This window comes from Protomyctophum bolini, assembly GCF_963924005.1.
Source record: "Protomyctophum bolini genome assembly, chromosome: 4".
Taxonomy (NCBI): domain Eukaryota; kingdom Metazoa; phylum Chordata; class Actinopteri; order Myctophiformes; family Myctophidae; genus Protomyctophum; species Protomyctophum bolini.
The window spans coordinates 20,547,942-20,561,885 of NC_137865.1; the positions used below are offsets into that span (position 1 = coordinate 20,547,942).

Sequence of the window (13,944 nt, forward strand, 5' to 3'; positions counted from 1 at the left end):
GTAACATCAATAAATCAATAATATATCAGTATTCCAATATTAACCTGCGGGACAGATTAACAGTGAAGGTGGGGGCCGCATGTGGCCCCAGGGCCGCCAGTCATGCCCATGTAACTGTTACGTCATTGTAACACACTCCCAGTTCTCGTTTTTGCAACTATGAATAAACCTAACCTCAGTAAAACCAAAACTATGCCTAAACCATAGACTGTAAAGCCTAAACCTAACCTTAACCCTGACCCTAACCTCAGTAAAACTATGCCTGCCCGGGAGCCAATCAGACATGTTAAGGCGGGTCTAACCTAGAACGTTGGTGGGATTCATAAACACGCGTCAGGGACACCGTCGCACCAATACTGTGCGTCGGCATTTGTTGCCATGTTTGCTTATTATGAGCGACGTTGGGCTTCTTTTTCTGTAAAGCTGCTTGTAAATAATAATAATAATAATAATAATAATAATAATAATAATAATAATAATAATAATAATAATAATAATATACAGCCAATGTATTACCATTTTTATGTTTAAAAGGGCGAAGGGTTCCCTTCTTCTGGGCTTGTTTTCATAGACCTGGTTGGTTGGTTGCTTGTTTTCCTCTCTCAAAACCTGGCAACACTGCCGGTGGTTCCTCTCTCCTCTACCGGTGTGTGAGTGCAGCTGCCTGCGGGGAAAGGGGAAGCAAGCAGCGGCCAGGCGGCAGGTTCGTCGCGGTGCCATGGACCCCACGAACAACGTAGAGACCGGGGAGACAGAAACAACAAGCAGCCCGGAGCCGCTCTTCTACGTGCTCATTCCCAACAAGCAGAACCACCACCACCACCACCAGAACCCACCGCCGCCGTGCAAGAAAGAGCAGGACAAGCTATCGGGGGTGGTGAAAAACGTCCACAGAAAACTGCGTAGGAAATACAGAGAAGGTGAGGAACAGACGGACTAACCCTTCTTCCCAGGCCTTTCACTGGCTGGCTGTGGGGCTAAACGAAACCAGAGTTAACGTTAGCTATAATCAATGGTGTAAAGTAATCAAGTACATTTACTCAAGTACTGTACTTGAGTACATTTTTACGGTATTTCTTACGTACTATTTCCAGTTTTCAGTACGTTTACTTTTACAATCATTACATTTTCAATTGTTTGAAGTTTATTTTAGTATAGTTACTTTGTACATTTTGTACCCCCCCCCCCCCCCCCCCCTGGATCCCTGGGTCTGTCTGAAAATAGCGTTATAGCGTTTGTATTGAGTTGTGCTTGAAATGTACTGTAATTCTGCAAAGTGCAAACTGTTAATAAATACTTCAATCAATCAATCAATCAATAGATCATGTATTTTATCGATTTTGGCATTTGCATATAAGACAGACTCGATAAATTAATACATACCGGTATAGATATATGATAGTCTTGATGCAAGGCTAGGATGGCTAGGACACCAACACTTTCCAAATTTCTTCATAGATTTTCAATATTTGTCTTTTTCTAAAATAGCAGATCTACCCACTTTGAGCTTGTAAATGGGCTATTTATTTTCGAATAGCCAAAGTAAAAAATAGTCCCCAGTCCCCACTTCGAGAACCACAGCTATGGAGGCAGACCATTATTTACCTTACAAATGTAGTTATGTTAACAGTATCGGTGATTGATTGAAATCTTTATTTCACAGTATGTAGACTGGGTACACGTACACGAAATCACAAGTCAATACAAAAACTGTTACTGTGGGTGGAGGTCAGCCCACTGTCCACACGTAAAAATCTATAATTGTCTCCACCAGGCCGAAGGCATGTGGAGAGAGTGTTTTGCACTGTGTGTGTGTGTGTGTGTGTGTGTGTGTGTGTGTGTGTGTGTGTGTCCATCCGTCCGTCCGTCCATCCGTCCCTCGTCCGTCCGTTACCAGCTAATCCCCGGCACATTTGGCCTGGCCACACACTCTCTGCACACACAACAGTGAACCTCTGCTGCAAATTCTTTAGAACGGCCTGTTATATATAGCGCCACGCCGCAACCATGAGGCCGATGTTTGCTAAACACATTTCATTACATTACTCGTACACATTTTATCGATACATCACGGCAATCGGTATACAGTGACTATCTCTATAGTCATGTGATCCACACGGACCTGTCCACTTCCCCATATTCCATCCCCATTGGCTAAGATTGTCTTCCAAAGTTTGCAGGATTGGTCCTGCCACAAAATGCCACAAATCATGGACACAGCGTACGATTTCCGTGAAAATATGCACACACACACACACACACACACACACACACACACATTTCCACTAGGCTGAGGAAGAAATGCCACTTCAAATATTTCAAATCTAGCTATAACAGGCTAATTCATGTTCTTACCTACCAGTGAGACACCTGGAGGACGAGAAGCAACCTTACAGATTTTATCCATACACCACGTAATTCGGTATACACTACCTCTATAGTCAATATTCAATAGTCATGTGTTCAACACATCTGTTTGATTTTTCATATTATTACTCCTAAGAATCACATCACAAACGCTATTATCCTGGTGGTGACCTGTGCCCTGAGGGGAACTTGTTCTAGTTTGATTTGTGAAGCACATTATCAAATTGGATGCATGGTCAGCAGTCAGCAGAGCAGCAGCCAGTGCAACACATGAAGGCTCATACAGTATAAACATGCACACCTGGACCTCAACAGGTTAGTGAATGAGACTCAACTGCAATGGAAGAAAACAAACTAAGGGCTATGATTGGATGGTGTAGTTCAGGTAGGCCTGGAATACTGAATATGAACTGAAATACCAAGGCAGTGTCTGCTTCTCTTTACATGGAAGAAGGCAAATAGAAATAAGCCTCTTTAAAAAAAAAGAAGAAGAAACAGATTCATGTAATGTGAGCAGTTTGTATACTTTAGCAGACATGTTGCAGGTTGTAATTTCAGGTCTTGTAAAGTGGTTATAAGTTAGTTGTAAGTAGGTACAGTCACCTTTGGTATCTTCACTGTACATGTCAGTGGCAGACAGTAATGAAGTATTTCTCCTTTACTTAAGTACACTATATGAATGAACCACTTATGCCCCATTTCAAAATACAGTGAAAATTGCAGATCCACATCCACAGGCTTGTAAACTAAGCAAGCAAGTACTCCTCTACTTTAACTTAAGGTACAAATTTGACTGAGACATTGTTGAGTAATACAGTAGTTATGAGTATCTCTATACTATGACGTAGGTACTGGGGTCGAGTACTTTGTTTGTCCACCACTGATACTGTACACACTACATAGTGAGTGGTCTTTTGTTCATTGTTAATGGAGAAGGTGATGACAATGTATGCATAATGCAATGCATATTGACGTTTTGGCTGAGAGACTTGGCAAATGTAATGTACGCTACCTGTGGAGAGGATCACCCAACTCTTATTTTTAGACTTTACTGTATTTATTTATTTCCCCCAAATGCCTAGATCATATATTAATGTGGAAGAATGACCTTAAAGCTGCACACTGTAACTTTCATGTTCTACCCTGGATCAGAGTCCGGGTCTCCTGCGCAAATGCTGACATTTTTACCACTAAGCTCAGCTAATGGACCATGGCCTGTGCTTGGCTTGCTGAGGGGAGAAATAGATTGAGAATAGAAATTTACAGGCAGTGCCACTTGTCAACCAGTTGTGTCAAACCAGACGGGTTCTAAATTATTAACCCATTAAATCCAGGAAAACATCTGTCACTTTAGATTTGAGCTAGTATAAATTGTCTGTCGGGTGGAAAACTCATATGTCAACAACAACTTTACATTTCAGGATTCAAATTCAAAAGTAGAAAAAGTCTACAAAATCAAAACCTGTTGATTTGCTGCGTGTTTCGAGCTTGTGGATCTGCTACTTTTGATGATTTTGCATGACTGTTGTATGATCAAGTAGGTCATTAAAATATGGAGATACGATGTTTCCAACTTTCTGCCCGACAGCAATGATCTATAATAGCAACATAGGTAGGGGCGGGGGGGGGTAGCTCCAGACCCACAGGAACACACCCAGGGTGCCGGCACCATTCCGGCGAGCCGCCCCGCGTCCGAAACGGTTGAGAAATGACAGCATTACTGTGTGGGGGTCCCTGTACTGTACTGTACTGTACTGTACTGTACTGTACTGTACTGTACTGTACTGTACTGTACTGTACTGTACTGTACTGTACTGTACTGTACTGGCACACCCAAAATCACCACAGTTAATATGTGCGTGTGTGTTGGGTTGCGCACAGGTGGTGAAAAACAACCATGCTGTTTTCATGCTCAGACCCACCCAGCCAGCCACCCACCCACACACACACACATAGCTCCGTAAGGAGCATAAAAAAAATCTGAACTGCTTGTGTGTGCAGAACTACGGAAATGTCCTAATTGTGACTGCCCGTGTAGATGGGATATGCATGAAAGCCCACAGAACCCACAGAACTATTACTAGTTGTTTGGTTAATTGGACATCATTAATGCCGCCTCTGTCTTCAGCGTGCCACCATGACCATAATGGCATCATTTAGGTGTTCTGGACTGGATGCTAGTTGTTCTTTGTTGTTGTTTTCATGCCGCACCCCTTTAAAGAGCCTTCACAGACTGGTTCATTTTCATTTCATAATACCGCCTTCTAGTAAAAACATGCATTTCACTTTTTCCCTGCTCTCAAATCTCAAGAGTAAACAAAAACAAAACAATGTGGCAACTGCACTTAACCGCTAACCTGTTTGACCCAACAGAAATGCAAAAACATAAAGCAAAATATTTCCATGCTGAAGAAACCCATAGTGCAGTACTTATTTTTTTTATCCATCGCTTTGATATGATTTATATGATGATTTGATTTGAGCTTACAACAGGTAATGTTGAATGTGATGTACTGTGAATGTAGACAAGATCGCGGTCTCTTTGACAGGGCCTCATGATTGGTTAATAAGTAAAGCATGATCTTGTAGGCTTGGCATTGTATCCCAGCAGTCATGCTCGGACCAGGCACTGTGCTGTTTACTCCCACCCCGTTTTGTTTTTGTGCAAATCTGATATAGCCTGTTTTCCTTGTGGTCATGGGATTTCTCCCTTATCAGCATGTACGCCTTTATTTGCAACTCAGAGGCTCAACAACAAACTAGCAAGATGTGGTGGTGAAGGGAATTTTCTTTGTGGATATTTCTGCTAACATGAAATGGCAAAGAGTGGAAATTATTGGACTTCTCTTGCTGCCAGATGATGCATTGTCACTGACGAAATTTTGAAGTAGTGCAAAGACATCAGTAGCCTTTTTGCTTTTTTAGCTGATTACCAGGAGGAGCACTTTAAATTCTTCTACACTAAATTGGATGTCCTGTGACCACGATTAGCAAGTAGGTGTTGTCTTGCTGTATACTATGATTGTGTGTGTGTGTGTGTGTGTGTGTGTGTGTGTGTGTGTGTGTGTGTGTGTGTGTGTGTGTGTGTGTGTGTGTGTGTGTGTGTGTGTGTGTGTGTGTGTGTGTGTGTGTGTGTGTGTGTGTGTGTGTGTGTGTGTGTGTGTGTGTGTGTGTGTGTGTGTGTGTGTGTGGCTCTTGATGCTTTAAAACGTGATATTCCCCCTTTTTTAGATTAGCAGTTAATTTCATAATGTTATTGTTTTCCATAGTGGGAGATTTTGACAAGATCTGGCGGGAGCATTGCGAGGATGAGCAGACACTTAGTGAGTATGCCCTGGCCATGAAGAATCTAGCCGACAACCACTGGACCAAAAAATGTGAAGGAGAGGGACGCATTGAATGGTGTCGCAGGTATGACTCACTTCAAAGGAAGAGACTTTTTCATGTACTGCAATTTCAGTGGTAGTGCATTCTTAATCACACATACCGGTATGCCTGTTATTACATAATCACCACAATTATTTAGCATAATCGTTAGATTAGGTCTTTTCCATTAATCAGTATAAAATCATAATTTCCATGTTGTTGTCCATACTCTTTTAACCACTTTTCAACCTGGCTTCCCTAGTACTCCAGCATCACTTTTTAACATGTTGATGTCAATGTAACGGCGAGGTGTGAGAAATATGTTTTGATTCTTCTTCCACAGTGTTTGTCAGGAATATTTCTTGGACGGCGGGATGAAAAGAATGTTGGAGAAGGATGAGAAAAGTGCCAAGCTTGCCATGGGTTTGGCCACAGCATCTTTGAGTGTCGAGCAACACAGCACCATCCCTAGGTAAATAACTGCTAGAGGCTTACTCTGACCCAAGATATTCTGTGTTTTGTTTTGTTGTTGCTGTTCAGTATTACTGCGTGAACACTTAAGGCTCATTCATAGTCTGGATTTTCGTTGGTGAGGTGACCACCGGACTACAACATGACATCACGAGCCGCAGTGAAGAGCAAACCACCTCCACCGCCCAGCCCTTCTCTCTGTTTTTACTCACCACCGCTCAACGTTATTTCAGCTCCGGTGGTCACCTCACCACGACGTTTATCCCATTGTCTTTCCACGCTAAACCCGCTCTTTGTTTTATGTGTTTAATTCGCCGTTGTTAGATGGTTATTATGAAAATCCGCTTTTGTCGCGGACATTGTGACGAGGCGTACACGTTATGATGAACCGGAAATCAACCAACCGCCGGCTTGCTATGTGAAAATGCATTTTCTGTTTACTGAAGAGGTGGAGAGACTGGGGGACTTTGTTGTTACTGAACAAACTCTCTCAGAATATAGAGCTATTCAACATTTATTTCAAAATACTTTAAAAGTGAACTGTGCTGTGCCTAGGCCTGTCACAATTATTACATAATCACCTAATTGCAATGCGACGCTTTGTTAGCTTGTAGATCGGCTATTTCCACTATTAATGTTTTCTTAAAAGTATAAAGTTATTAAATATGTCAGTAATTTCTTTGTATATTTATATTATTTGTCATATCTGACCTGTGCAACTTCAAACCTAAAAGCCATACAGAAATTGTTTTTGTTATGTTACGGTGTTCAATGCCAAGAACACAATTCAATTCAATTCAATCAACATACTCGTGACAGCCCTACTAGCTGTGCCATGAGTTAACATATTTCACAGGTTCTGGATTTGTTTCCATAGAACAGGGGTTTTCAACAGGTGGTCCGTGGACCACTGGTGGTCCGTGGATGTATTGCATGTGGTCCCTGACCATGCATTTAGTAATGTAGCAAAGTGAAGATTTTGTATTTTCTTGTGTGTCAATGTTATCAGAATTACTGGGAAGTCTGAGGTTAAGAAATTCCACAGAAAAGGCAGTTAGAATCTCAAGAAGGGTGAAGTGTACCAGCTTGCCTGATTGAGTCATCATTATTAGGAAATGTGCCCATATAATCATGTTGTCATGTGCTATATCTTGCACGTATTTGCCATTTTTACTATATATATATATATATATATATATATATATACTATTATTACTATTATTAAAATAGTTCAAATAGCCGATAATAGCCATAATGTATGTAATGTGCATTGTTTGAGAAACAGTATAAGACATGGGATGCATTCCATAACAAGTGTTACGAAAGCACTAATCTTAGCCCATATCCCATTACAACACAACAGTGGTCCCCAGGTTGATCCTTAGTCAAGGTGGTGGTCCCTAGTTCACAATCAGTTGAAAACCCCTGCCATAGAAGGTAATGTATAGTTCCAGGCTTCCAGCCCAAATTCTGAGATCATCTTGTGCTGCTTTGTGTTGCAGTTCTATATCCCAGCCTGGGAAAATGCGCCTGCTTGACGTGGGAAGCTGCTTCAACCCCTTCTTGAAGTTTGATGAGTTCCTTACCGTTGGCATTGACATAGTGCCTGCAGTTGAGGTATCCAACATTAATTCAGCGTGCACTTCACAGTTTACCCATTTTAAACTGTATCTTCATATTAATTGGTCCTCACTAATGCTCATTATTCATTCATTGTCTACTCACTCTGCATCTCATTAGTGGGCTATGAACTAACTGTTCAGAATCCTGCCTACCAGTGACATCAATGGAAATTCCAAGTTAATAGACTGCTACTACAGCTTTTCTCTGGGATCCGATGGTAATTCCGACGGAGCATTAGTGGTATCTACCTGGAAAATGTATGTGCTAAAATAGAAGCCATTGTTCTTGCATATAAAAATGACCAAATATTTTTCAATAGCTAACACCAAAATGGGTTCCCGATCAAAATGGGTTAAGCTACTGAATTGGAATAGATATCATATCAAAACATACTACCGGTACATAATACAAAAATGCAAACATTTTACAGTCACCTTAGGTGGTAGCAATTTGTCCAAATATCAGTGTTGGCCCCCCTGCACTAACAAGGACCAATTATATGAAGATACGGTAGTTTTAAATTGTTTGATACGGCAAGTGTCCGTGTTGTTTCTCTGTGAATATTACTAGTTTTTTTCTTGCAGCCCCCCATACCTTTTACACAAGATGAGACCCACCACACACACACACACACACACACACACACACACACACACACACACACACACACTCACTCACTCACTCACTCACTCACTGAATGTCTTTGTTGCTGTGTCTCATAATCCCATGTGGGATGGGTCAAGAAATTGTCCAGACACGAAAATACAATATTCATTCATTCATTCATTCTCACTCACACTTTTGTTTTTCAATTTCAAACGTGTTAACCAATTCAGCCCCATATACTTAATCTTTGGTGAGCATCAAAAATAGCAGATCTACAGCATGTGAGCTTGTAGATCTGCTATTACAGCCCCCGAGGTTATGGTAAGACTTGGTCTTGGTCCATGGCAAATTTTAGATTTTAGGACCCCCTTACGGGTCCATTTGGTTCCATTTGTACACTCTCACATTTACAGACCTTTTTGTCATTCAGGGTCATTCAACACTCTTTATGCGTTTCTGGTAATATTGTACACTCATCTTTTATGTCCGTGGCAAAAACAATATTTTGATCAAAATATCCACCACAAGCTAGCATGGTGATGATCTCTGGTTTAGGCATAGTTTTTGTTAGATTAATGTTGGTTTAAAGTTAGGGAAAGGTATATGGTCCCCCAGGAGAAATCCCAACAGTAGCTGAGTTTAATGTGTGTTTCCTGTCACCCCCTCCCCCCCCCACCAGAGCGTGTACAAATGTGACTTCCTCAACCTCCAGCTGCAGCAGCCCGTCCAGCTGGCGGATGATGCGGTGGAGGCCTTCCTCCGCCACCTGCACAGCCCCATCGACACTCTGCCTGCACAGCTCTTCCACGTGGTGGTCTTCTCCCTGCTGCTGTCCTACTTCCCCTCGCCCTACCAGCGCTGGATCTGCTGCAAGAAGGCCCACGAGCTGCTGGCGCTGCATGGCCTGCTGCTCATCATCACGCCCGACTCCTCCCACCAGAACCGCCATGCGCTCATGATGCGGAGCTGGCGCGTGGCAGTGGAGTCGTTGGGCTTCAAGCGCTACAAGTACGTGAAGTTCTCCCACATGCACCTGGTGGCCTTCCGCAAGGTGTCGGCAGCCACCACCGGCGACCTGGTGTCGCGCAACTACCCCGAGATGCTCTACATCCCGCAGGACTTCCGCTCCAACGAGGAGGAGGAGGACTACAGTGACGTGCCCGTGCAACCGCCGCTGCCACGCTCCGACTTGGAGGACGACCAGGTGGCGTGGGGCTTCGCCGAGCTGCCCGAAATGCCCTTTGACGACTCCGACTCCGGTGAGAGCCAGAGCAGCTCGGTGCCCGGCTTCCACGAGCTGGAGGACCCCGTCCTCCTTCAGAGCTAGGCAAAAGAATAAGAAAAACAAGAATATCCAACTAGTTAAACTGTACTCAGCTAGCTCTCGTCCATAGCGTTGAAGAGTTCTCTCTAACGACTATTTTTGCTTTGGCCCCGCTATCGTCATCTTAACTGTAGTATAAATTCGCTACTCCCAGAAACAATGGCGATTTTGTTGTGTTGAAAGCAATTTGTTCGTGGTGGGATGCCTCTCACATCCACACCTTTTGTGTAAAATCTACTTTTTGGCCATAACATTTCATTATGATGTTATACTGACCACCAACACAACTGCCATTTATTTCCGTTGAGTAGCAAAATTATATTTATTCTCATTACAGTTTGGATATCAGTAGACATAGAAAACCGTGGTCAGTGTGGGGAAATACATAGTCCCTGGCAGAGAGATAGCGAGAACTCCCTATCCACCCTCTCAACTGTTGCGCTGCCAAATTTAACCTGCTGCATTTCTTCCCCCCATTTCTCACCCCGCTTCCCCTTAAATCAATTTGCACAGAGTGAAAGAGAAGTTTACAGATGTCAATTATTTTCTCATATCCACACAAATACACAAGACAGACAGACAACATGCGCACAGACACACACACACACACACACACACACACACACACACACACACACACACACACACAAAGATAGATATATTTTAATAAATAGCTATGTTTTTTACGAGTTGGAAAACAAAATGTGCTCCAGAGGGTTGAGACGACCCTACTTACTCCTTGGATTTCCATCCAATTTCCTAATCAGCTCGATTACATTCGATAACGAGTAAAGTGGTCTCTGTACTCATTCAATGGTGAATAAGCTAGATTGTTAGGATGTTTCTTAGCATACAAATAAGCCAAAATACAAAATCTTGATTAGTCCGTCAAGAGTTAGCCTGGCCTAGCCAGTGTGCTTTCTGGTCTAGAGGGGCGGGTAGCTCTTGGAGCAACCACTGAAGAATATTGGTTCACCGATCAGAGCCCCCCTCCCCTCCCTGGTAGAAATCGGCGGAGGAAAGCGACGCCCCTCTGCACTGTAGTTCACTCCCCCTCCTACTCTCCTAGACCAGGAAATGTGGTTCCCCCAAGCTTTCATTTTTTGAGCCAAACGCGAACGAAAATACTGAGGCTAGTCAAGAGTTTGATCACAGTGGAGAGACTCGGAAGATGGAAAGACTGGCATTAATAGACCTCTTCATGCCTCTTTGACACCTGAGTTTCCCCTCTTGGATGATTAAAGGTCTATTTCACAGTTTCTCAACATCTGGAGACCACTAGTGATCCAAATGGAGCCTTACAGGGCTGTAACTCAGTCGGGAGTGTACAAGTATACAAGTGAAACCATTGTATACTCTTGAGTTGAACATTGAAGATTTTACAGTGTAGATTGGGGATAAAGTATAGTTTAGTATACCGTTCTAAACCTTTTGAGCCCCATTGGATAATTATTCTTTTAATCTCTGGCCCTAATGTGAATCAGTCAATGATGATGTGATGGTAAACAAATGGTTATTATGGGTCCATCGGGTTCCATTTTTACACTCTCCAAGTTATAGACTCATAACGGTCCATTTTGGACCCCTGATGGTACCCCGTACCTGACGTTAAGAACCAGTTTATACAGTCATTTATAAACATTCTAAATGGGTCCAAGTTTATCTTCCGTTGCAGTAAATGTGAATATCAACAGCTGACAATAAACTGTCAAATATGTTCACTAGCAACAAAGTCCCACTGACAACGTCTATAGGCTTGCTTCTGTCTGCCTTGCAGTTCTCCTGAACATTTTCAGTTTTGTTTTCTGTTGCACTAGGCCTACAGATGTTTTATTTTTTATTTTATTTTTTACTTTTTTGGCACGGTTACAAGTGCTTTAGTGTTATTCTGTGAAAAATAAATAAACCGTTTCTAAAAGTGCTTTGTTATGAAGTATATTCTCAAACAGTCAAGACAATGGTGTTCTCAATGTCAAGTAGCAATATGTGACGATGCCATTTTAATGCCTCTATACTTAGTAAAACAGACTTGAGTTGCAACTGTATTTGGTACGCTCTTGTTTACATCAAATCCCTTCACCAAAAATACTTTTGGCAAAGGTTTTCCCCAGAATAGAGGGGGCTTTGGAGGTCAAGTGGTCAAACTGGCCATCTTAAGGATGATTTGTGTGTCTATTTACATATTTGTAGCATTTTCATATCCATACAGTAGGTAGAAGTTTGTACTAGTTTTACTAATCTGAAGTCGTTAACCGTTCTGTACTCAAAGCATAACAAGGTACGTGTTTCGATTCAAACTAGATTTCACTCCCTGTAAAACTATTTACCACCCAAAGAAATGTACTATTTTTGTCATACTCAAAACATGAGTAAGTTGTTAGCAATAGCAAGCGATAGCTGGTCTGAATGTACCCTGTCTTTTTGTGGTAGGTTTGACCTTAATGACACGAGCGCAAGTGTGTATGTAATGGGTTGTAGTTAGTTATTTGTGGCTGGAAGTGTATGATGTGTGCTTGCTTTTTCCAGTGGCACTTTTCTCAACGATACTTAATTAGACAGCGTCCCACAATTAAAACGGTTAAGGTTGTACTTACTCCACTACTCCTAGGAAGGGACAGGTACATTATTAACCAACTACTTAATAGTGAAAATAGCAGATCTACAAGCCCACAAGATCTGCTGTTTTCACTATTAATATTGAAGTCTGTCTGGCAAAATGTCTGGCAAATCTTTTCTTTTTAAATGTCTAAGTGTCTACATTTCAGCAATGCTTTGATAATAAGAAAATCTACTTTGTAATCTGTTTTTTTTAATAATTAAGTATGCTATTTAAAAAAAAAACGTTATATTTGAATACTTAGTTATTTCTAAATGCAAATAATCCAGTAACTCAAGTACTGTACATGTTTGACAGAGTATATATTTTTGACTCTATAGGGCAGTGGTTCCCAAACTGTGGTGCGCGAACGCCCTCTAGGGGGTGTGCGACATGAAAAGGGTAGAGTTTACTGTGTCCACCACCCTGGCATGCCCAGGCATAAAAAAAGAGAACTCAGACCTTGAAGAATACAAAAAGAGCTTCCTTTGCCAAATTGTGTGTGCAACTGTTCAAATCCTCCTTTTGTAGCAGTATTAGAAGATATGATAAGAACACACGTGCAATATTACCTTGCTTTCCCATAAAGAAAAAATCCTTTTCAACCTGCCTTCATATAATTGGTCCTCACTAATGTTCATGATAAAATGCTACAAATGTTTTTCTACTCAGTCTGTCTCATAGGAACCAGTTCAGAAACCTGTCCACGAGTGTCATTATCGATGGGGAATCCAAGCTAATAGAAACTGCAGGCTTTCTATTAGACTATTCCTGAAAAGTTGCAATGCGAAAATGGAAGCCATCGTTCTCACGATAATAAAAGTCGAAATATATATTTTATATATCTGCCTAACGATGATGTCACTGGTGGACGGGTTTCTGAACTGCCTACAGCCCTCCTATGAGAGACAGACTGAGTAGATACCGGTATATATATTTTTATTTTATAATGAACATTAGTGAGGACCAATTATATGAAGATAGGTTGAAAAGTGGTCCTTTAACGTTTATATCATCTTTTATCCACTAATATTACAGTACGTATAGACTTATCACCTTTAACTAGGAAGCATATTTTGTGGCATGACTATGAGTGGTACTGAGTACATTTGTCTTCCAGTGTTTTATTGTTGTTTTTTTGGTCCATTTGTATGCATACGGTAGTTTCATTTCCGCACTGAGTACTTTTGACAATGCAGAACAATGTGTGCTTATTAGTATGGTTGTATTTCTCTTTTTATAATGGGTGTAAATCTAATATAAATCTCTTCTGCATGTTTGTGAGTGTGCTTTCTTTCAGTTTTTTGTGGATATGTAGATGAGAATATTTTATTTAGTCTATATATTTATATATTTTACAGCAACCAAAAGATATAACGTTGCTATCAGGAGGAAACCTTGTATGTCCATATTACAAATATGGACATATAGACAAAATATCATTGAAAAATAAATATATAGGCCTATATTGAAAAGAATATAGAGACAAAGTTGTGAAAAATAGCTGATCTACAAGCTCACAACGTGTCACTCCGCGCCGTGAGCTTTTACCTGTAGATGTAGATCTTCTATTTTCACTACTTTTTTGTAG

General features: G+C 41.4%; 1 protein-coding gene across 2 annotated transcripts; it reads left to right on the top strand.

Moving 5' to 3' along the window:
* The first annotated feature begins 659 nt into the window (after window positions 1-659).
* samtor (S-adenosylmethionine sensor upstream of mTORC1) lies at window positions 660-13,632 on the top strand. 2 transcript variants are annotated; one of them, XM_080762326.1, is made up of 5 exons: window positions 660-920; window positions 5,637-5,778; window positions 6,077-6,205; window positions 7,707-7,821; window positions 9,113-13,632. In XM_080762326.1, exons 1-5 carry the CDS (start codon window positions 719-721, stop codon window positions 9,758-9,760), a joined length of 1,236 nt encoding a protein of 411 aa, XP_080618452.1. In that variant the 5' UTR covers window positions 660-718; the 3' UTR covers window positions 9,761-13,632. The 2 variants fall into 2 exon arrangements, with proteins under 2 accessions (XP_080618452.1, XP_080618453.1); XM_080762327.1 differs by having other exon boundaries at window positions 9,146-13,632.
* The last annotated feature ends 312 nt before the right edge of the window (window positions 13,633-13,944 follow it).

What these genes read in the sequence shown, in the direction of transcription:
- samtor (XM_080762326.1), top strand. Translation starts at nt 719, where the DNA reads ATGGACCCCACGAACAACGTAGAGACCGGGGAGACAGAAACAACAAGC. An exon ending in CAACACAGCACCATCCCTAG is followed by an intron (nt 6,206 to 7,706) that starts GTAAATAACTGC and finishes TTTGTGTTGCAG; the next exon opens with TTCTATATCCCAGCCTGGGA. An exon ending in ACATAGTGCCTGCAGTTGAG is followed by an intron (nt 7,822 to 9,112) that starts GTATCCAACATT and finishes CCCCCCCACCAG; the next exon opens with AGCGTGTACAAATGTGACTT.